Raw genomic sequence first — 25,035 nt, 5'->3', positions numbered from 1 at the left:
AAAAACAACACAATAAATAGACAGAAATATCTATAACCTACACAATAAACAGAAAAAACAATCAACCTTCAAAACAGACAAGTACTGAGGATAAAAGTGGCATGATATATAAAAAGAGTATTGTAATGTAAAGTGACCATAGCGTAAGAAATATTGCAAAGAAAGTGACCATGATACAAATAATAAATAATAAAATAATATATATATATTGTTCTTGATAGATGGTTACTTGTTTACCTATGTTGTTTTTGTTTGTTTGTATACTTGAGTATTGTAACAAAAATAATTTCCGCCCTGGGATTATTAAAGTATTTCTGATTCTGATTCTGCTTTGCACGCAACCACAGTGTTAACGCATCTTCTCATTTGCATCTCTGACATGTTGTTGACTGGCAGCAGCAGCATCATCCTCATCATGCGTGGAGAGAGGACTGCGGGGAATGAGGGATGACAGCCTTATAAATAAAGCGCCCACGACAGCTGCAACACACTGACACTGTGTGTGTGTGTGTGTGTGTGTGTGGGTCCTCCCTTTTTACATTTCTTTGTGTGTAGAATTACAGCGTCGCTTTTTGCTGCAGAGAGAGGAGAGAGAAAACCGGTCGGAGGAGGTGAACGGGTTCGGACCTCTCCTGGAGGAGGCTGGTGTGACGTAGCCATCCACACACACACACACACACACACACACAGGCTGCCGCCGCTGCTGCTGCCAGACTCTCAATGTGTGTGTGGGGAAATGACCGCGAGTGACCTCAAAAGGAGACACTGTGTGTTAGCGACTGCTCGCGTTTCCATTTCACGCCGCATTAAAAGCGTCAAATTCAGACACTTGCGGCGGTTTGAATGCGTTAAATTGTCGTGTAGCTAAGCTGAAGTCGTCCCCCCGCGGGGGGGCTTTGTAACATTGGTTTCTCCCTGCAGATGCTAAAGCTAAGCTAGGCTAGGCTACGTGGGGCTAGCTGCTGTCAGATGGATAAAGCCAAGTCGATGATGGACAAGAAAGGAGCGTCGGGACCCTTTCATGTCAACAACGGCTTTAACGGACACGTCTCCGGTAGCTGCTGCAGCAGCGGCGGCGGCGGCGGCTGCAACAATGCTTTCGGGTCGAGCGGCGGAGCCAACAACAGCAATAGCAGCAACAACAGCGGCGGCGGCGGCGGCACGTTTGAGAACATGCACCATCTGCACCGCGGGGACGATGCCGAGTGCAACGGCTCCCCGGCCAAGAGGTGCAGGCTACGGAGGAGGACGGAGTCGGTGAGGCGGAGCAGACCTCGTAAGGACAAAATAAATTGTTTTATTTATTGTTTAATTGTGTTTTTTTTTCTGATTGGGGTGTGTATGTGACAAATAAATCAAGGTGGTTGCTACCTTCTGCTGTGCAAAACAAATCATAATTTCATATTTAATGTTTATAATCACAAATCCATTTGATTACATTAGACTGGTCTCAGTCCTGCAGCCGTCGTCAGGGAGACCACCCTCTTGTTTGTATGAACCCTGTGAGGTTGGCATTTGCTGCGCTCTGATTGGTCGCTTCCCTGGTGGTGAAAAAGCTCCTGATAAGTGGGCCTGGCTTGCCTCAGCCAATCAGCGCTCGCCTCTTGTCTTTGTAGAGGCAGGGGGTTGAATGGGTCGCGGCCACGCCCCCCCCTTTTTTTATTTACCGAGTGTTTCGGATGATGATGTGAGTAAAGATCATCCAGGAAAACTTTGCACTTTTAGCGCATAATGTCGTTTTCTTCGCAGTTGTCTGTGTGAGCTTTTTTTTCCTCCCATGAGCTTGTCTTGTGTTTGAATATTTTGCATAGATTTTTTTTTTGTTTTGTTTCTTTTGTGTGGTGCACCTGTGAGCTGATAATTTGCCTTCACTATGAAGCTCATAAGTGAAAAGAAACCTGGTAAGTGTGAGTCTGAGTTTGCCTTCATTCATTATTAAAAACATCTCTTTATAATTTGGTTTTTCAGGCGATGAAAAGATCTCTAAAAAATGCATTATCTGATTTGATTCATGTTTCATTCTGCACGGCGGGAATGTTTCACATTTCAAAAGTGCTAAAAAAAAAAAATGTCATGCTTTGCAGGCTTCTGTTTATCTTTTTCACAACATGGGAGTTTCACCTCATGACACCTTTCCAGCGCTCTTTAGTCCAAAGCCTTTTAGGATTTATTGCGGCTGAGTGTGCATGTCGTGGAGAAACTTGTTCTTATCCTTTTTAGAGATGTTTTCTCAAAGGAGAACAGCTGTTAGTTGCTAAGTCATGCACTCAGCATTCCTTACGTCAATCAGTAATTGTGTTTTTAGGGAGAAACGGAGAGAAGGCGGTGAAGAGATGTCATCACTTTTTTTTGGTTCCTGTTTTCAAGGAAATGTTCAACCTCTGACGAGCTTCCGTATTGCAGTGATAATAATCAATATGATCTTAGATATTGTGGTCAATTATTCTAATGTATAAATGTTCACTTTCTACCTAAATCTGTCACAGTGTGAGCAAAACGGAAATCAAAACATTGATAAATGAAATGATTTGACACAGTTTGATGGGTTTGAGTTTCAGTCTTTTTTTATGCTGTAAATATGGATTGTGGTTTATGTAAATATAGGAACTCCAGTTTGTGATGATATTGTATTTATTGCTGTATCATAATCAGACGCTCTTTACTGTCTCAGGGTGCAGACGTCATGTATTTATTTATTTAAGTATCGTGAGTATTTGTTGAGTGTCACGTCTTTAGGCTACATCTTTTCTCATTTGGTTAAGTGTTGTATGCTGAGGATTAGACCCGTGTAATACCAGTTAACCTTAGCTCCCGCTCGCTGTCCTTTAACAAATGTTGACTTTAGTAAATTAGTTGACAAGCATGCAAGTTTGCAACCTGTAGAGTGTCACAGGACAACTTTTAAAATGTGTAGTTTGCACTGGGAATGCATTCAACTTTAAACACGGGGCTATCCTCCTATCACAGGAATAGTGAAGATGGGTAGTCTTTGTAATGCTTAGTAGCCTGAGAAAAGAGGGGCCTACCCTGGAACTGGCCCGGATTACGTAATTAAGTGGACATCTCATCAGTAAACTTTGAAATGTCTGCTCAGAAGCTCCTCTGCTTTATGGCTGACTTATCCTTGGATGGAGGCCAGCCAGCTTGATAAACCCGGATAACCCTTTAAGCTTTTCCCCGCCGTGGGCCAACCGTGGAATGTATCCCCCTCGGGGGATGTGATTTTTGACTTTTGTCCTCAGATTTTTTATTTTTTTTACTCCGTGTTTGAGGTGGTGTTGGATTCTTTGTGGTATATCTCTGCCTGTAGTACCTCTTGTTTACACCAGAAGCGACTTGGCAGGAATTTTCATTGACTGCCTCCAGGAACAGAATTGCCTTTATGTTAGTCTTTCTCCAGCTCCACCACGTGTTAACTTCACATCTAAAACCTCCACCTTTTGCTACCTGTTATCATCTTTCTTGACATAACAGAGAAATTGAGCCTTTGTATCACCCCCATTGAACTGAAACTAGTTTGTGAACATGCTCTACAGTATGTGTTGTTATGGGTGTGGTCAGTAGTGGGCAGGTGAGTCGCTACAACAATGGAAGAAAGTGGAGGAGATCTTCTATTTCACCCCACCGACTTCATTTATAATGTGACCCAAACAGACGTCGTAGGCCGTTGCTTGTGTGTCCACGTGTCAGTGAGACACATGGCTTGATATGGGGAGGAACTCTGCAGTATGAATGTGAAGAACAGTCATATTGATGCACAGCCTGCGATGTTTGGTCTTAGTTTTTGTGAAAGTTTGACGTGTGTGACTCAGTATTTTGACTGACATTCCCGTATTTGTACAGATAACAGGATGTTATGATGTAGGGATACAGGGAATAAAACATACTTTACAAGGAATCTCTATCCAGAAAGATTTCTTGGTAACTAGTGTTGAGACTAGGCGTTGGCCAGCGATACAAGGTGGTTTTTGTAGGGTGTGGCTAGAGGGCTGAGTTTAATTGGCTGTGCTCTTAGAAAAGAGTCTAGTTTAGCTTTTGAGAGTTTGTGTGTGTGTGTGCTATCGTAGTAAAAGAACGACTCGCATAAAAACCATAGATACAGGTTTGTTGCAGATTGACTGTGAACAGGGTATGCAAGTTTCAGTAGGGGTGGATGTGGGAGTAAACCCCTGACACACCTAAAAAACCTCCTGAAACTCTGTGAACACAACTACATGTGTTTAGATTTTCTGTTCTGTTCTGTTTTTTTCACTAGACAGAGTAGGAAAGACAAATCGTCTGTTTGTTTTGCAGGATATTAAACACCTCACTCCATAAAGCTCAGTGACCTGCGTGTTAATCCGCCTGAGATTCATTCAGACAAAGCTTTTATTTGTTGTTGGTAAACTTAGTACTAGTAGTAGTAACCGCATGGCTGATAGTAGTGATTAATGTAGTATGAAGTATAGTTCACTTAAGTCGACCAAGAATATGACTTTTAGAAGAATTAATGCACCAATTATTTTTATGATTTGGTCTATAAAATGTCAGGAAAAAAAAGTCCACTATCTTAAAATCGCTTGTTTTATCCAACCAATTTCTTTTTTCTGACATCATATAAATCAAATGATTTATGGATTAATTAGATAATCGACAGATTAATTTCGAATGAAAATAATCATTAGCTACACCCGATTTAGTTTACAAGTTCTCACAATGTGAAACCTGGAACAAGGAAATAATTTTCTTTTTCTACCTGAAAAATCATTCGGTTGATTATTCTGAGTAAGGTAAATAGTTAATAGTTAATTAATCCACTAGCCTGCTCATATAATAAATAGTAACTATCGTGCTAAAATGTACTGTGAGTAGTACTGATACTTGAACTTGTAACATTGTTATAATCAATCAGCCTCATGCCGGTTAGGTGAAAACATTATGTAGAGATACGGACGAACAATAACACAGAATCAATGATAAGATTAACAAAGGACAAAACTTCCTGTGATCTTGTGCAACATACTGAGCGTATGTTATTGTATCCACTGCAGGCACAGTGTTCAGCTGCTGCCCTGCTGTATTTATTATGTGTCTTATCACACAAACATGATGTGCGAGTGGTGTCGTCCTGTGCCGTCCGTGCAACTAAGTCTCTCTGCGAAACCCGAGATTAAAGGTTGAGCAATAGGAAATTTAATAGAAATGCTTCCTGATGTCGTGTTAGAAATCTGAAAAGTAAGCATGCAACTATATATTTATAAAGGGCCTCTAGACTTTGGAATTGAAGTCAGACTGTACACACACACATATACTGTACCTACCACGCGGGGAGTGTGAGGTAGATGTATGTTAGGCCAAAGACCTTTCACCTGCATGGACACATATCACTCCACCAGCCCCTGAACCTTGTCACACTGACCTTTGTGTCTTGATATGTGTGTCTGTGTGCATTTTAAATAGAAACCCTGCAGTGAGACTCAGTGGGTACTTTTGAGGAGTAGGGTTGTCAAAAGTTTTGACACTTTTTGTCACTTGTATCTAAAGAAAAAATAGATCTACGAACAGAACGAGGCCTTCCGTGACAGATTAACCTCGCTCTACTGACAAACACACAGCTCAGACCCGTCTTGTTATTATGTTGAAGATATGAACACAGACGCATTTATTTTACAAGCACGAACCAGGTGAAGCAACAGTGAACACACGTGGACGATTTTGAAGGGTTGCCAACAAGCCTCCTCCTCCACACGTGGCTCATCCGCTGCTGCTGTGACAACCGAGTCACGGGTGAAAAAAAATCCAAAATGCGTGTTATGTTTTTTTTGACAGGCTTTATAAAAACACCGCTATACTACCTGCATGATTCAGAGAGAGGCAGCTGTGTATGTGTGTGCAGTAAGAGACAGGGATGAAAGGCAAGGTGAAGAGGTTAAAGACGAAGGTGGAAAATTAAAAGAACCTTTTGCTGTATCTCTTTTTAATCTTACTATTGCATCGAAGCTCGAAAGGACACATGCAGGAAAACAGAAACGTCTCAGGGAAGTGTGAGGGTTTCTCCAACATCGCTTCACTAATGGTCTTCTGGACAGCTGTGGGCGGTTCGAATGTCTCGGTCAAGAAAATGGTGACAGGAGTTGCTGAGGGACCACTCCATTATAATTCCTGTGTTTTTCATAGAAGAGCCACAGAATAGCCACAGGGCTCCGGTGAACGAGTGAAAGAAAGAATGTAGGCTAGTACATTGTATTCCCACAATGTCCTTTCAGTCGGCGCGACCATGTTTCTTGACATCGCTGACAGCCAAGTTGCAGAGAAGCAGTCACGTTTCCTCCCCGGTGTCATCTGTCACTGGTTGTTGTTTCTGCGGCGCGTTGTAATCAACATGGAGGTAATACAGTCAATAAAATGTCAAGTAGACTAATGACAAAGTGACAAATGACTCTCGATTCAGGCGACGCCTGTGGCTCAGACATAAGAATGATTGTCATTCAGCCGCACAGGTGACTGTTATTATTATTTGTCATTCTCATGTCAGGTATGTTATCACGCTCAATCAAATGATTAAAGCTCTCCATGCTTTAGCCATCAGAAACGCCACATACAAAAGCACCAAGTCATTTTTTTTTGCAAACTGTTGTGCCCAAACGTTGCACAATACCGAACGAATGACACAGCAGTTCGCCTGCAATAAATCCGAGTTTGTTATCTGAAACCACAAGGAAATGTTCAGTTAAGTTAACATTCACAAAGAATATCTCCAACACAAATGTTGACATTTTCGACCGTATCTTACAGCCAGCGCTGGTTTACTTTTTTTGGTCCAAACCATAATTAACCAAAGTAAACACCAAAGCACTGACAGACTTTTGCTTTCATACCGACACATAATTGGCCGTTAGGAGAAGATTAACCACGTCCTGCCAGTTTTATTAGCATTTTTTAGGGTGCAGTTTCCAAGCAATCTAAAGTTTATATCCGGAGAGGGACCTTTGTTTCTTCACTTCAGGTTTTGTCATCTGCATGTGTTGAATAAAAGGGGAAAATACCTTGATCATCACATAGACACAGGATTTCTGATGGCCATTTTCAGGCCTCTTAAAAACAAAAATGTTCATCCTCAAGCCTTTTAAAAGTTAGTTACTTGGTAAAGTTGTGTTTGTAGATAGATGACTACAAAGTTAGTTACTTGGTAAAGTTGTGTTTGTAGATAGATGACTACAGTGGTCCCTCGTTTATCGTGGGGGATACGTTCTAAAAATAACCCGCAATAGACAAAATCCGCGAAGTAATCAGCTTTATTTTTTACAATTATTATACACGTTTAAGGCCGTAAAACCCCTAACCACACACTTTTATACACTTTTCTCAGACAGGCATTAACATTTTCTCACATTTCTCTCTTATTTAAACACTCTCAAAGTTCAAACTTTGGCAGATTTAACAAAAATAAGTACAATACTGTATTAGTAAATGAAACCGTATTTCACAGTTCCTCTGACGGTGTCTTTTTTGTCCTGGTGCCGCTCCGCTGTAACGGCTTTTTCCTCTGAAGGCCTTGGTGCAGGTGTTTTTTTTCCGAGTGCAGAACATACAACACATTTTTTACAGTACCCCCATAGCCAATCAGGACGCCGAACACAATACACGTTCATACTGTACAGTACGCTGTAAAAAAAAAAGCATGCAAAATTACACACAAAAAAATCTGCGAGACCGCGAAAGGTGAACCGCGTTATAGTGAGGGACGACTGTATCCTTTAAGGAACAAAAGGTCAGTGTCAATATGTTGCAACATCCTCTGTCATATTTAGTTTAACTGTGATTAATCGTAACATTTTGACATTTCAGTTTGTCCATGTTTGGTCATTAGGTGTGTGATGAAATATGTATTTCCCTTCTTCCTAATTCAGACTGATTATGTGTTTGTCAGAGCCCGATGAAGTCCACATCGAGTAGGTTTGATTGCTCGTATGCTCCAAGAATACATTTGTGATGCTATCTCACCTGAACACAGAGTGCCCTGTTGTTTTCCGTGCTTGTCTGCATCACTTAATATCATGCCAGACTTCCTGGATTGTGTTTTGTGTTGTACTTTACTCTGCCCGACTAAAGGGCACCTGTCTGTCTGCCTCCATCAGTCATGCAGCGTCTCCTTACTCCATTGTTAATAGATGTCTTCCTTGTTCGTATTGGATTCAGTGTTTTTCAGTGTTCTTCAGGGTTTTTAGGTTAATACAGTTTGAGGATTTTCTACTATGACGACATTAAATTCCAGGAAGGGAACACATCTTATGACACATACACGTGTGAAATCTATTTAAGACAGCATGTGGTGCTGTGATGTCAGTCATTTCTGATCATGTCATTAACGGTTGTCGGTGTGTTTTTTTTTTTTTTTTTTGGCTGAGGCTGTGGAGGAAGACGTGATTGTCACTCACTCATCACGTACCTCCGGCTGGCCTCAAACACCTGTGCTTGTGCTCGCACTGATACCTTTCATTATATCAGAGGTGGAGATCATATTTCTGTTTCCACGGCTCTGCTTTCACTCTGACGCTTGTTGCAAAACATTCGGCTTCAAGGGTGAAGCAGCTGACCTCAATAAGAAATTCTGCTGTAGGAAACAAATGTGTTACACAAATTTTAATAATAAAAAAAAAAGACTATCAAGTTCCTTGTTTGTCCAGTCGTTGATGTCATGTGGAAAATGTAATAAGATCATTTAGTCGATTTAGTTATAGTTTTAAAGCTATGTTATCAAGAAAACCAATTCACAGCTCTTTATTTCACCTTTTTTTTAAAGTCAATTTTACAGAGCGGACCCTGCGACGTCGATAATCCTCAGGTCGTGTTTACAGACATCAGAGCTGGTCAGTAGGTGAGAGGGGACAAACCAAACAACAAAGGAGGTGACAGGTGACTCCTGAAAGTAACCAAACACCAACCGCTGTAGTAGCAGGTGTGATGGCATTAAGTTGTAGCTTTTGCAGGTAACAGTAGCAGCAGCGATGGTGTTCATACAGTGTTTTCATAACTGAGTATAACTATAATAAATACAGTTTTTTTTACAGAATTTAGATTTTATGATGTTGTCAGGGATCAAAACTGGTGTCACGTGATTGTTAGTAGTGTAACAGATGAGATGCTGTGACACATTAACAGTCTTATATCTCACATGATATGATTCACAATAAACGCTAACTTGTTGTGCCGTGCCACCGCTGTCAAACCTAACGAATCGTTAATGCTACCTCACTCGGTTTGGAGAGCAGCGACAGTTGAGTACGTAAACGCTGGCACCGCGTGAACGTGCAAATACACGTTTACATACATGCGGTCCAGCCGTGACCTAAAGTCTCCAAGGTCAAATTTTGTGTTTCAAAGTGGACTTTGGTCCAATAAGCAGAATGATTCTGTTCACTTTAACGGCATGTTGTAAAAGGTCCCATCTCCTGATCACCATGTAAGGGCTGTGCTGAGTATTTTACTACTATTGACTGAGGATGACTTGCAAAAGAAAACGATCTCCAAAGATCTCACGACGTTGCCCAGAGGGGAAACATTTAATCAATAATCATTCATTTATTCATTCGATCATTTTTTTCATCCCCTTGGTCTCTCAGTCTGTTGCTTTTCTTGTCTCGTGTGACAGCAGACGATGTTATTTGGTGAAACTGTGACGGATGTTTTTCACGTTTTCGTGAGAAAATCCTGATGTTTCAAACATATCCGAGCTCATTTCAGCCTTGTTTTTTTTTTCCATCACATCGTTCAAGTTGCTTCAAACACACAAATGGAAATGTTTGAACATATTGATATTCTGTCTCTAATTGAATATATTTGCATAAATAGACCAACATCTCGACGTCTTGTTACCATGTTTGACATCTATTCTGCCAGACAGTCAGTGAGCCATCCGGTCCAAAAGAAGCTTGCACTTCTTGCTCTGTATTTATCACAGACAAACATGTGAAACAATCGAGCTTAAGGCTTCTTATATGTGAAGCACTGTGCTCTGCGGTAAGTCGGTGGGCTGACCCGTCATCATGCACTAAATATTTAGTTTCAGCACATTCTTTTTGTTCAACGCTGCTGCGTTCCAACAACAACAACAACAACAACATGTGTTCTGAGAACACGTGTCGTCTTAAACAGTTTCACACGGTTCGCATTGTTCCACACTACAAATTTAAGCGTCAGCTCCTTGTCGTTCTTTCCTCACCTGTGCCGTGCAACAAATGTAAAACATTAAACAGACTGGAAGAATGCCGAGGAGGCCCCCTCTCTGATTTGACCATCAGTAACCTGTGTTGTGTCACCGTGGCTGCGAAGTAAAGAGCACGCTGCCTTCAAACATGTTTGACTGAGTGTCAATCAATGCAGGCGGCTTCTAAAAATAGCAACACGCACAGCTAGAGCTGAAAAGATTTGATGTGGGTCTTTTATATTCTGAGATTTTCTTGTTAAAGTCTGTGTTACATGTTTTGTGTCTGTCGTTTGTGATCTGTTGGATACAGTATGTTTTTGTTCATTCATAAGTGAACCACATCTAATCCGACGTTACGGTTTTCTCTACATGATCACAATTAAATAAAGTGGACACGTTTATTTCACCTAGTCTTTCCTAATTTCAAACAACTCTTACTCACTTTTATTTCTGCCATTTTTAATAGATTAATCTGCCAATTATATTCTTGATTAATGACTTAAAAATGTGGAAAAATCCCCGTCACATTCTCCCAGAGGCTCAATGACTTGTTTTGTCTGACAAACGGTCCAAAACCAAAAGATAGCAATGTAAAACAGAGAAAAGGAAGAGGAAGAGCTTTTGTTTAAAGAAATTACTCAAATTAGCTTCAGATTAATTATCTGTCAATCGATTAATCTGCTAAACGTTTCAGCTCTGATCCTCATGCAAATAAAAGCCGATGGAATTAAATTGAAAATCTTAAGAGAAGCTGATGTACCGCTAAGTTAAATATAGTAATTGCTTTGCAGTGCATTAAAAAAATCTTGCGGTATCAGTCCTCTTCCATCCAGTGACCGTAAATCTTGCTCGAAATTGAATTAAATCGATCGAAGAGACAAGAAGCAAGCAGGCAAAAGACGGGAAGAGGAGCGGGGAGGATAAAAAAAGGAAGGAACCAAATGAGAGAGGTGAAGATGGAGAGAGGGAAAAGATGGATGAGAACGTGATAGAGGCTGAGAGACGGAGAGGAAAAGCTAAGTGGAAGAGAAAATAGGAGGCTGAAGTATGTATGTGTGCATGTGAGAGAGCGATGGCGAGAGGAGGAGATGATGGAGAAGGGCGGGGGTGTCTGTTTCCATGGCAACCGTGTGCTGGAAGATTTTTTTTTTATTTATTTATTTATTTTTATTTTTGTGCTGAACTCGATGTTTTACCCAACTAACTGTCCAGACCAGATCACAATCCTCCTGTCCAACCTCCTCTTGTGCAGCAGTGTTTTCATATTAACACTATTGATCTAAACACTGGCAAACCACCGATGATTAATCAATTAAAAATCAATAAAAAAAAATACAATTTGATAATCAATCAAATCAAGCAGAAATGGCAGAAATTTGCTTCTCAAACACGAGGATTTGCTGCTTTTCTATCACTGGAATTAATCTTTGCACTGTCGGTCGGACAAAGACATTTTAAGTCATCGCCTCTGATGCTGTGAAATGATTTTATCTGACTAAAACATTAATTAATCAATTACTCAAGACAAGTCTAATGATCAACCTGGTTAACAAAATATGTGAAAGTGATAGTGGCGTTAGTGTTAGAGAGTTCATAAGAGTTTATGTTACCATAACATGTCAAATTATGAAGTATTTCATAATTTAGCTCCTCATCTTGTATCTAAAATTATTTTATAATTTAGTAATATTATTTTCTCCTGCGGTGTCCACTTTAAAGAGATGTTTTCATTCAGTCAAAGCCTGGGTTTGGTCATGTCTGTGGTTAATAACAGTTTTTCTGGTTCTCCTCTCCAGCCTTTCCCTGGTTTGGCATGGACATCGGTGGCACCTTGGTCAAGTTGGTGTACTTTGAGCCAGTTGACATCACTGCAGAGGAAGAACAGGAAGAAGTGGAAAACCTCAAGTCCATCCGCCGCTACCTCACCTCAAACGTGGCCTATGGTATGTCTACCCACACACACACACACATGCCTGTGGTAACATCTCTTAACTCATGTGCGTATCTAAGGCAGGGTAAAGTCAGGCCAAGGAGGGTAAGGTTGATAAGGTTTTCAAGGCTTTGTTGTCAACTTCAAGGTCATAGAAGCAACAAAATCATGAATCGATACTATAAAAATCACTCAGGCAAAACAGGCGTCCGCGACGTCCACCTGGAGCTGAGGAACCTGACCATGTGCGGCAGGACGGGGAACCTGCACTTCATCCGCTTCCCAACACAGGCCATGCCCCGTTTCATCCAGATGGGTCACGACAAGAACTTCTCCAGTCTGCACACAACACTCTGCGCCACCGGAGGCGGCGCGTACAAGTTCGAGAATGACTTCAGAACGGTGAGCGTATCTCCAGAGAAAATGTTTAGGATTTGAGCAGAAAATGTCTGCATACCTCGACGTCTTTGCAGTTGACTGACGCTGTCCATACATTTGTGTTTCCCCAAGTTCATTGACCCTTTTTGCAGTGCAGTAAGATTAACAAACTCTCCCTGGGCAATGCAGCACGAACTGAGCTGAACCAAGTTTGTTTGTTTTTAAGAAAATCATTTTAGCTTCATGAAACCGACAAATTGATTCTTCCAGGGAATGGGATAATCTTAAAACCCCTTTCATAGCGTTCAGCAGCTAAAACATGTGCCCTCTGTGCTGCAGGTGGCTGACCTCGAGCTGCTGAAGCTTGACGAGCTCGACTGCCTGATCCGTGGTCTGCTGTACGTCGACCGCGTGGGCTTCAACGGACACCCGGAGGGCTACTACTTCCAGAACCCATCGGACACCCAGAGCTGTGTGAAGAAGCCCTGCACCCTGGACAACCCCTTCCCCATGCTGCTGGTCAACATTGGCTCTGGGGTCTCCATACTGGCTGTGTACTCAGAGAACAACTACAAACGGGTGACTGGGACCAGGTGAGGAGGAAAGATTTGCACCATGAAACTCCCTCTAAAGCTTCTTCAGCACTTAAAAATCAAGAAAATTCTAGCCCCGACAAACTTGTTCTTAATCACTCGTTTGAGGTTAGATTGGAAGAGGTGTGTTCATGACGTGTGTTATTATAATCACCAATAGAAACACATAAGGAAGCCTGTTTTGCCCCAGGTGTCGTTCACAAAAATGTTACAGAGAGACTTCAGCAGACAAAAAAGCTGAGTATGGCTAGTAGTTGTGCTCGAGGACCTGAAACAGTCAAGAAAAAAAGTTGTTTTAGTTAGTTCAGTATCATTTTAACAGTTTCTGAAAACAGTGTTTTCCTCTGTAATATCTGTATTGAACTCGCACATCAGGTCAGGACCACACGAAGGTTTCGTTCACACCTAAATCTGGTGTGACCGCACCCTTAGTTTTCACACTACCGCACTGATTAGACAGTTGATCTGCACACAGAGCAAAAAAAAACAAAACAAATAGCAATCAAACATATCACAACAGCTTATATTCTGTTACTGATATAACCTGGCTTTAAAATGAATTAAGAATAATTGTAACATTGTACTGAAATTAATGAGATATATATTTCGCTCTGTTAGCAGTACAGTGAGTTCCCAAACTTAAAAACAATAGAAAGACTAAACTGTTCAGTCTTTTGAACATGCTTGTTCATTCATGGCGTGTGTTGGTGTGCTTACTGTCTGTTTTAGAGACGGTAGCAGTCGTTGACTGTGGGTAAAGTAAAAAGTTCTGACCGGTCAACATCACAGACAAGTGCTCAAATTGATTTACGTCTTAAATAACCAGATAAACCTGAACAAAAGTCTCAGAAAGCCAAATATCCTGGATGTAAAATTATACAGCAAAGCATGTGACACATCAAGGTCACGAGTTCAAGGTTGCACATCCTAGAGAGTTAGCACACCCATTAAAGGGCCGATGAACACAGCTAACATTAATTTATGTCAATTCTAATTCAGTCTAATTAGCAATTCTAATTATTTCAAATATAAGGTGACTAAAAAGGGCGACCATCTTTTTAGTTTCAGCCACCGGACACTGAGACCACTTTTGACCGTGAAGTTGTTTTGCATGAAGTATGTGCAAAAGGTGAAGGTGCCTGTATATTTTTTACAGCTCCAGTAGATCTGCTCGATCTAGAATCAGTTGTTTGAATTCCAGCCGTTCATTGTCTATTATCACCTCGTGTACCTTCAGTACTTACGTAACAGCAGGGCTAGATTGTGATTAGATAATGAACTGTTGGACTCTGAAATAAAAGGAGTCATTTTACATTCATACGTTATGTTATTTAACAAACGAACAGGACTCGCTCATTAAACCAGACGACCCAGCTGCAGTCCGGTCAGTGTGTGTGTGTCTTTGTGTGTGTTTCACACTGCTCGTGAGATCAAGCCAAGGGTGTATAGGGTGTTAAACGCGTGTGTGTGTGTGTTTGTGGGTTGGGTGTGTTAGGTGTTCAGTGTGTTTGTGTGTGCGTGTGGGTTTTTTATGTAAATGCATTTTCATTTATTTATTACAATGACTTGTTCCGTGGTTGGATGTCTGGTCTGTATTGCACAAACAAAACCAATGTGACTCTTGAATTATGGTGCAAGAGACTGAAGTTATTAGTAGGAGAGTTCAGTACATCTTTCCCAATTTCTTCCCCATCTTCTCCTTCCTCGCTTCTTCATTCTCTCTATCCTGTTTCACATTTAATCCTCCCTTACCATGTGTCTGTGTCTGCGCTTTATCCTCTTTCAGTCTGGGAGGTGGTACATTCCTGGGCCTTTGCTGTCTGCTGACGGGCTGCGAGACGTTCGAGGAGGCGTTGGAAATGGCCAGCAAAGGCGACTCCACCAACGTGGACAAACTGGTGAAAGATATCTACGGAGGAGACTACGAGCGCTTTGGCCTACAGGGCTCTGCTGTGGCATCCAGGTGAGCGTGATGAGGGGCTTTGTCACCTGAAGGTCCACACAGCCACTGCTGGGCCTCCCTCGTTCTCTTGCAAACAAACCAACAGACACAAACCAAATAAATCTTCTCTGTGTCATTATTCCTACTAATAAAAAGGTTGTGATTATACTAGGAGACTCTAAGAACTCTTTGTGAACCATTAAGAGCTGAAAGTATGGAGCAATACAAAACATCCAGCCAGTCTGCCTATAGATTACATCACTGAGTTTCCTTCTAACTTCTTCTTGTAAGCCCATGACTTGAATAACCAGTCCAACTGAACTGCATATCAGGTCTTTACTGTTGTAGATCTTTATGTACACTTTCTTGTTTGTCTCTCTGAGCTGTATCATTGTATACAAAGCAATTAACAGCACGTTATAAACCTTTGCAAACCTACTCTCGCTCCTGCATCCAGTGTGACTGGAGCCAATCAGGAGATGTGATCTGCAGTGTGTTGAAGATTTTATTACTAAACTATGGCTGTATGATGATCAAAGACACAAGAATGTCTGGTCATACATGCAGATGCGATGGGAGTTATGTGAGTGTGGGACAGTTGCTGTGCTGTTGGGCTGGATCGTCCAATAACTGGGCGGTGGCGGTGAATAATGTATTTCTCAGAATCATAGGTGACATACATTTAATGTAACAGACACAAAAAAAATATATAAAAAGTTTAATATTTCTCTCTAATACAGCTCTAAAATAAGTATCCTCATTCACTGTGCCTCATCAAAATCTGGATAAACCTAATTATAACAAAATCAAAAGCTAATTAAGTCATTTAATGCACATTATTAAATGAATTATGTGAAGTGAAGTGTGAAGCGTCCCGAAATGACTCTGTATGGTTTAATGTGTGTGTGGACGCAGTGTAATGTATGGCTGCACAAACACACAGTCATAAAAAAAGACATACCAACAAATGCTGTGTGGTAATAATAACCAAAGGTGACACACACACACACACACACACACACACACACACACACACACGCTCAGACCTTTACTTGCTAATCTGGGTTTAACATGTGCTGTACACTGTAAACCTGCTGCTCTGTGTTCAAAGGTTGATCCATAAAGCAAAGTGTTTATCACAGATTATAATCGCTGCGTCTTGTTATGGTGTTCCATCCTGTCATTTATTGGAAAACACACACACACACATCGACATCGACAAACAGCTGTTTACTGTTGTTCTGAAGGTTGTCGTGACCTTTACAGAGGGTCATGTTCTGTGTTTGGTTTTCTCTTTGCTTTCATTTAATCTGTAAAGAGTTCATCATACATGAATAGTGCCCATGATGAAAGTGTGTGTGTGTATGTGTGTTTACATGTAACATTGCAGATTGTATTTATTTACATGCTGTGTCTCGTGTCGTCTGTTTTTGCAGTTTTGGTCACATGATGAGCAAAGAGAAGCGAGACAGCATCAGTAAGGAAGACCTGGCCAGAGCCACGCTGGTCACCATCACTAATAACATAGGATCCATAGCACGGATGTGTGCTGTCAATGAGGTACACACACACACACACACACACACACACACACACACACACACACACACACAGAGGATCCTATCTGTCGTGTGGTTTTATGTAATGCTTGTACACAGAAACATTAGTGATTATAGTTTCTCTGAACAGAGGCATGATCCATTAGCACATGCTGGTGTTGAAATACTTAAACACACACACACACACACACACACACACACACACACACATACACACCAGGACCAGGGTTTACAGATTTCCCAGTCATTCAGCATGACTAACAAAATGTGCTGTTAGAAACCTGATCGATAAATGTCGGGAAAAGTGATGCGTGAAAATAGTTTCGATAACCGTACATTTTCAAAATAAACTCAGCCACCTCCTGAAATTTTGGGATTGCGGTCGCTCATTAAGCGCCACAGACAAATTATGGAGTTTATCACACACACAAAAAGCCAGAAATAGTTTAACGACTGAAATAAATAGTCCAGTTAAATAAAAACAGACCCATAGCTGCATATAAAAAGTTCTTCAGTGGCAGCAGAGGAGACAGCCTGGAGTCTTTCTGTGTGCTGTGAGCTTCTTTACAGTGTTGCCTTGTGGCATGGCGATCAAGCAGCATTGTACAGGGCTATCACTGCACACAGAGCTGCAGCAAAGACGTGCACGTGTCCACAGACCGTCGGGGGTTGAGGGCTGATATCGATATTTTTGTATGAAATCAAAATGTAACATGTCCAATAGGAAGAGGAAAGTGTTTCCCTCATGTGGTTTCAGGGATTTAGACACTAAAGTTCTCCTCTGGAAGAAATAATTAGTTAGAACAGTTAAATAAATAAATACAAGAGAAGATTTACATAAACTCGCCTTGTTCTGTTCTGCACAGTCAGGATTAACAAGTTGCATAGTGCAGTTTACAGCTAACCTGACTCAATCTTCTTCTTTACAGCACAAAAGTGGTCACAATGCTTCATTCATTCATTAATTCATTCATAATTCCCCCCCAAATTCACCAACCATGTTTGTAATTTTGCCATTATCCATTGTCAAACATGCAGAGTATTGTTTCAATATGATAGTTGTTGTACCGCTCTAAATAAGTTGTCTAAATAAATATAATGTAGTGTAACAAGAGGGTGACCAGTAACCAAGTTCATCAGCTCTCCAGCACCACCATGTGGTCATGAAGAGTTGCTGCATTTTTAGGTTCAGTTACTGATATGAATTTATCTGACGTACACTTCTTGATTACAAGAAGGTCTTTCATATTTTCAAATTTATGTTATTCTCATTGTATGTGATGTGGTTATCACATACAATGAGAATAACTCCATACTGCCACATAGCCATACATATACTTATATTTATACTGATAATTCTGTTTACATTACACTGTGCCATATTGCCACACGGATGTCTTTTAGCTTGTATATTATTTTATATTTTTTACATCTTTTACTTCTAATTTATATGACATGTTTATGCTGTTTGCACCGGGGATAAGAAGAAAATGAAATTTCAATACTCTGTATGTCCTGTACATATAGCAGCATTGACAATAAAGTTGACTTGATAACAGAGTTTGATTTCTCATATTTTTCTGTGTCTCTGTTCATATCAGAAAATCGAGCGCGTGGTGTTTGTCGGGAACTTCCTTCGCATCAACACAGTGTCCACAAAACTGCTAGCCTACGCCATGGACTTCTGGTCGAAAGGACAACTACGAGCGCTCTTCCTGGAACACGAGGTGAGGCTCTCGACTAAAACATGATGAAGGACAACTTCCTGTTTCTAAAACTTGAGCTTAGTGCCAGACTACATGTGACAAACTGTGTGTGTGTGTGTGTTTGCACCAGGGTTATTTCGGAGCCGTCGGGGCGCTGATGGAGCTGCTCAAGACAACAGAGGACCCGTGAAGGAAACTGTGTCGTGACATCGTCAACCCCCCCTCGACAAGACGATGTCACGCACCCCCTTCCCCCCTGAACGCTGTGATGTCATCAACTCTCGATGCTGTGACGTCATCGACTTTCTTTTCCTTTCTTTTTTTTGACGCTGCTGAAAGGTCTCGTTCACAGAGGCCGCTAAAGGAACACTAAGAGAGCGGCACAGAAACTGAGAAAAGCCATTTTAATAATTAAACTCTTGTAAATAATGATAACCTCTAACATTCATGTTCCTAAATTACCCAGAGTCCCCCTTATCATAGAGGTTTTAATATTGTAATCTTTAATTTATGGTTTCCTGTAATCACCTCTTGTTGATTCCAAGTCATCAGTCCTGCGTCAGGAAGCCCAGTGACGCAGAGTATTTTAGAGGTTTTTTTGTTTCCGTGTGTGTTTTGTGTGAATAGCTACTGTAGCATTACGTCCTGGAGGCTGTGGGACCCCAGGCGACTATTTGTGCAACAGTGTCTGCACAGACACGAAGCTACTCTTCAATGAGTCATTTTTACCACCAAGGATCGAAAGGAAATTCCTCTTCTGCGACCACTCAAACATCATTCGACCATCAATCCCTGCTGCCTTTTTCTGTGAGAGCAACGGCTGTATCCGAAGCTTTTCGGTAACTCCTGCTTGTTACCGATGCTGTAAAACCATCGAAACTACAGCTGGTGGTCACCCAGCTCCGAACTGCAGACAGACAAGAGTTGTTGGGAGTAAAGTCTGGAAGGCGTTTTGTTGCACAAAAAGTTGCCCACCAATGCTCCGGTCTTCTAAGGATTGCACTGAAGCCAAATCCTGTTGAGAATCGTACGTACCTTCGTATCCGCCTCCTTCAACTCAAGATGGGAAGCAGGAAAAAACAAAAACAGTCTTCAATTCTTCTTTCTGTCGCTCCACTGCACATGGCCTTCGCCTTTTTGTTTCTTTCCTCCGTCTGCCTACACGTCAACAACATTAATAACACCATATTGCCATGCATGCGTGTGTGTTCACTGAGTTTAGTGTTAGATGATGGGACCAAGACATTGTCTTCCAACAGATAGCGCTACAGCTGTGTTTGCATTGTCGTTTTTCTGTCGACTGGCATCACTACGACTACGGTTCAGCCCGCGGTTCAGCGACCTGTGATGTTTGTGATTTGTGAAATATTACAGGATGTTTTTTTTGTTTTTTTAAATCTCTGTAGGGAATCATATTTTCTTTTTCCCTCGTCCTTCCCTGTGTGTGTCAGTGTCGAGCTCATGGACACTTGGAGCAGGATGGAGGCCTGTTCCCTCAACCTCTAGCTCACCTGTCACCCTGCTGCCTTGTTTGGCTGTTGCAGTGTGATTTAATGAGGCGTTCAGGCTGCAGGCGGAGATCACATTGGCTCTCTTTTAGCCAAGAGTCACCCCTCAAGTAAAATATATTAATGCAAATTAGCCGGCAGCAGGATCAGCCCTGCCGGTTAGGCCGTGTTTTTACCGTCTAATGATGCAGTTATTGTGCACGACGTTTGGTGATTTGCTCACAAAGTGCTGCTGGGCAGGTGACGTTTTTATTCCCTCCCCGCTTTGTACTCACAAACAACAAGTACAAACAGTCGTCCTACACTTCCTCTGTGACTATTTCACTACATTACATTGTGCTTTATCTCAACCAACACCGAAACCTTGCAAGAGCTTGTGTTTGAAGGTCAGAACCGATCAGAACTGAACACATTTGTGCGAAAATCAAGCAGAAATCTCATTTATCTCTCGGCCGCACAGTTTGCATACCTCCGTCTCCCTCCGTCTGACTTTTTAAAGGAATATTACACGATCTGCTGATAATCTGGCAAAACTGAAATTGTAAATTACATGTATACACCTCATCCTATAGTCAAGGTTTGCTTGTGATTTATTATGCATGGCAACGAAGGCTGTAAAGAGGCTTCATCATCAGTCATTAGATCTTAGTGGTTTTGGACAAACATGAACTTGAAGTGTATTGTTTCCTGTAATATGGTTAACGGTAACCCCGTCTCCCTCCCAGCCTGGACCTTTACAGCCTCTGATCTCTGTTTAATGTCAAAGCAGCTGAGCTGTGAAGCCAGACAGCGCTGTCTCCGCTGTTCACTGCTTTTATAGATTTAGTACCACTGTCTACATGCCTTTACTCTCCATCAGACAAACTGTGCTCTTCCCCCCTTTGTGTAATCGGCCTCCATTTCTTAGTTTTTTGTACTCTTGTTGTTAAAATACCTCCGAACCATCACTACCAACACCCGCTGTTGTCGGTTAGTTGTCTGTGTTTCTGAGCCTGATGTACAAGTGTTAGTTCATAACTGGGAATTTTCTTTTTTTCTTTTGTTGTTATTTTTTTTTTTATTTCACCTACAGGATAATAATAAGGTTAAAATCTTATCAGCTAGCTGAATGTTATGCAAGTGTTCTGAACGTCTTACTGACGCCCGTGGACTACACTTTGACCCCAGTGAATAACATGTTTGCTGCTGTGCAGTTGTTGTTGTTTTTTTAAGTTGGATTAGAGGCCACGCTGTTCTTAGGATGTTGTTATTTTAATGTTTTTAATCCGCAGTGACTCATAAAACACTTAACATTTCGATTCATTATGCACCATTTGACAATAACGGTTGTTTGGAAATTATTGGGTTGGAGAGAATTTTTATTTTGGTGAACTCATGTAACAGAGAGGATCGTCTGTAGTTCATGCAAAGGCTACATCAAGCGTAACAGGCTTTATTAACTACACATTGGCTTCAATAGTCCAGACGTCAGTCGATGCTGTTTGACGAGTAGTGTTTTGGAACTTTGCAACCATTTCCTGTGAAAACACTGAATAATCAATGTGTTTGATCCTGCGTGCTTTCAGGTGTGATGACAGTACAAATGTTCTTTTCTGTTTTCTTTTTGTTATTTGCCTTGTTCCAACTCATGTTTGGACGACGAAAGTGGCCTCGACCCGTCAGGTGTCGGCGATCTCGTGCCACCCCGCCTCCTTTTTTTGAATCTATAAAACTAAAACCCCAAACGGGTTGCCTTCGCATGTCTGTGCCCCTCGGTTTCCTGTGTGATTTTTAAACTTGTGGTGTCTTATCTGTTTGTGTTTTAGTGCATGCAGATGCATCTACAGTACATGTTCAGGTTTCACCCTTGCTGTCTGTTTTATTTTCTGCCTTTTTTTTTTTATTTTTGTACTGTAACAGGTTCACAGCAGCTCACCTGCTGGTCCTGAAGGTGCCGCTAAAGTCCCAATGTTCTTTATTAGGTATCACAGTTCATCAACACTTCTTCTCATCATGTTTTTGTGCGACAGTTTGGTTTGGGAACATAAAAGGTGTGTCCTTTTTTTGTCTTTGTTTTCTTTTTTGTTTTTGTGGCCAGTAGTAATAATGTGAGTTCATGTGTTGTTGTTTTTTTTTCCCCACGTGATTTGAAAATGGAATTGTACTGACTTTCTTTACATGGTTTGATTCTTTCCGGTTGGCACAAAAGAACCAGTGTGATTGTAAATCCTCGCTATCATGCTCTGTCAGAAGCCTTTTTTTGTTTCAAACATGTTTGCGATTCGAAGCACTTATCAAAGTGTCTCACTGCAAGTTTTTTTTTTTAAACATCTTCAATGCAGAACCTGCAGAACCTTTATATCTAAAAAACATATGGATACCCAAGTATATATATATATGGAGCATTATTAACATTTTGTAACACAATCATCATGTGGCTCAGCTCAGTCTCGGTGTCAGTGCTGTATTTTATTGGAAATCGTCAAACGAAGACACACACGGGAACATTCTGACACATTTGTCTCTGCATAATATAAATAACGTGTTCAAAGTTGTTCATTTTAAATTGTACCTGTATGATCTCAGTGACGGTACGACATCGTTTTTACACATTTAAAACTCTTACAAGAGTTCAAATACTTGTTAGTATTTTTTGGACCTTTCCTTATGTACTGCTGCGGCGTCAGTGTTTTCGACTGCAAAAGACAAATTAATAACGTTAATTTATTCATATAAACTGTGTTTATGTTTCTGTCACCCATCGTGCATTGCAGTACCACGTCTTACACTTAAAGTCGACATTTCTGTGACGTCGTCGCCTTTTCTCAAAGTGTTTCCTGTAACTGAAACACAGAAGTAAGCTGTTTTTGCTATCATGAGTCAGCAGGTATGGGTGTTTTGTCCGCTGAGTCGTGATTTTAAGAGTTTATTTCCCCCCACCGGGACCACCTGTACTCGGATCAGTATGTATTTCTCTGCGATGTATGGAGCGTCTGCTTAACTCGCCCACCGAACGGCAAATGTTCCGTCATCCATAATGAAATCGAACCAACGGGCTATGCAGTAACTCATCCATGGATCTCTTTGTCCCACTTTTTTCAACACACTCACCTCTCCTCTAAATCTACAACAGTTGATTTGACTTGTTTGTAAATGTTTTTAAAAGAAAATATATGCAACCCTGTTAGTTTGACCCCCCCTCTTTAGAAATCCTGTTTGAATCTTGACGGAGAGAGTTTCTCCTCCTGTAGTTTGTCCTGCTGATATAGTCGTTAACACTAATCGAGGCGGATGCTGCTCGCGAAAAAACAGATGTTTTAGGCCAAATTATGCACCGGGCATATGTGTGACCTTAATATGCTGAACATGTATGCACTGTGGCACTGAAAGGTCATTGACACGGACAATAAGAAGCATACTTGTTGGCTGAGTGACCCTGGGCGAAGTTTGATGTTCTTTATCTCTGACGGTGTTGGAACGGGATAGAGATAGAACTGTAAACACCTTGCTGCTGTCGATCCTCGTGTTGCAACTCGTCAAAAGCGAGATAACGTTCTGCGTGACCTTTGCTAGACCTTTCAGGATTTCCTCAGAAGATTTTGGCTGAACATCCCGTTGCGTGAACACATCCAGCCTTGTAAAACTTGTCTTCTGGAATGCTTGACTGGCAGGACAGACCTTTTCACCCTTGTGTATTTGATTGTACAGAGATTTTTGTAAATAATGATATTATGATATATTCTACACCAGCAAATCTGTCTGTTGATTAAAAAGTTGTTTCAACTGTTCAGGGTCAGGTTTCCCTAAAAAACGTGACCCGGCACTTCATTTACAATCCCATCGCAGACAGAAGACGCATCGAGACGAACCACTTTCCTTTGCCAGAGCTGTGATGAACAGTATTGACGAGTAGTTTTAGAAGTCTGTGTTAACCTCTATGTGGTGATATGATTTATGAGATTTTCCTCATTAGGATTAGACACATTTCTAAATGTTTTTTTCTGCGACTGTCTTTTTTTTTTTTTTTACATTTATTGTCACTTTAGTATCATTTTCAGTCCATCTTACTTTGATTTAAAGAAAAATAGACGTTCTAAATAACTCATACTCTGAATGGTGATTGAGAACTGATGGGGAAATGTGGTATGTTGAATTAAACCACATGAAGTCCAGGTGCCCGTTTACTGTCTGCTGGGTTTTTTGTTTTTTTTAGTGCCGGTCGTTCACACCAACTCCTCCGTGATCTGGATTTGGGGCGTGAAAAGTTTTGGGAAGTTACCAGTGCTGGTTGTTGGCGTCAGTTCTGCTGCTGCTTTTAACTTTGGTTTGAAAACGGAAAGGGGTTAAAAAAAAAAGAAAAGACATTTAAAAGAAAAAAAAAAAAAAACCCCGGCTCCCTGCCTTGTGCAATGTGTATGTACTGAAGTGAAGAGATTTTTTTCTTTTTTCTAAAAAGGAATTAAACTAAAACTGGATGATCTACGTGTTCTGGATGTTTCTTTACTCGCCTGTATTTGAAATGAAACTACAAGAAGTTGTGAGTGACTAATGAAGAAAGAAAATAGAAAAAAGAAGAACTAATTAAGGACAGTTGTTTCCTTAAGTAGATTAAATGTGTACATTTATGGGAGTTTAAAATCCTACAGAAGTGGAATTAAAAAGAAGAACTGAGTTTTTACTGAGTTTGATTTACAGTCAACAAACTTGTTTAAAATTAAGTTGTTAATGACTTTGCATTTCCAGGTGGCAATACAAGCCAATGGGAGTCATGTATTCATGATTTAGTTTAACAATTATCACAAAAGAATATTCTCATAGCAGAAAGACTACACGCATATATGACGGGTAGTACTACTGCGTATATGAAGTAATGCTATACTAACTAAATACAAGCCACTGTATGGAGCCCTGAAACCAGAGGTGGTGGTGAAAGTAACTGAAGACAATTTTATTAGTTTTGCACACATAAAACATAAAAGGCAATAAGACAGGAGATTGTGATTAATTTGTAAATACCTGTATTTGTAAATGTAGTTGATAATTAAGTCAAATATAACTAATAAATGTAGTGGGTGTAGCTTAAGTTTTTCCTTACTACTGTTGCCCAGTGTTCATGGTGGGAATTGTTGAGTCTGTAAATACTCAAAGTACAAGTTGGCTCCCACACACATGTTTTACGAGAACAGAAACATGAGCTACCCAGGCAGAGAGTTGATCTGGGCATGTCTAACTCGTAGAGCCAGTATTTGAAGTA

At 40.9% G+C, this 25,035-nt stretch overlaps 1 protein-coding gene across 2 annotated transcripts; it reads left to right on the top strand.

Moving 5' to 3' along the window:
* The first annotated feature begins 497 nt into the window (after window positions 1–497).
* On the top strand, window positions 498–24,261 carry LOC104925575 (pantothenate kinase 1). Of its 2 annotated transcripts, none has more exons than XM_019260589.2 (8): window positions 498–1,276; window positions 11,983–12,129; window positions 12,313–12,518; window positions 12,834–13,087; window positions 14,874–15,050; window positions 16,466–16,589; window positions 18,190–18,315; window positions 18,425–24,261. In XM_019260589.2, exons 1-8 carry the CDS (start codon window positions 970–972, stop codon window positions 18,482–18,484), a joined length of 1,401 nt encoding a protein of 466 aa, XP_019116134.2. In that variant the 5' UTR covers window positions 498–969; the 3' UTR covers window positions 18,485–24,261. The 2 variants fall into 2 exon arrangements, with proteins under 2 accessions (XP_019116134.2, XP_019116135.1); XM_019260590.2 differs by lacking the exon at window positions 498–1,276 and adding an exon at window positions 1,670–1,901.
* Window positions 24,262–25,035: the final 774 nt, after the last annotated feature.

The sequence above is a fragment of the Larimichthys crocea genome, chromosome III, assembly GCF_000972845.2.
Source record: "Larimichthys crocea isolate SSNF chromosome III, L_crocea_2.0, whole genome shotgun sequence".
NCBI lineage: Eukaryota > Metazoa > Chordata > Actinopteri > Sciaenidae > Larimichthys > Larimichthys crocea.
This window is presented reverse-complemented; position numbering and strand designations above follow the sequence as displayed.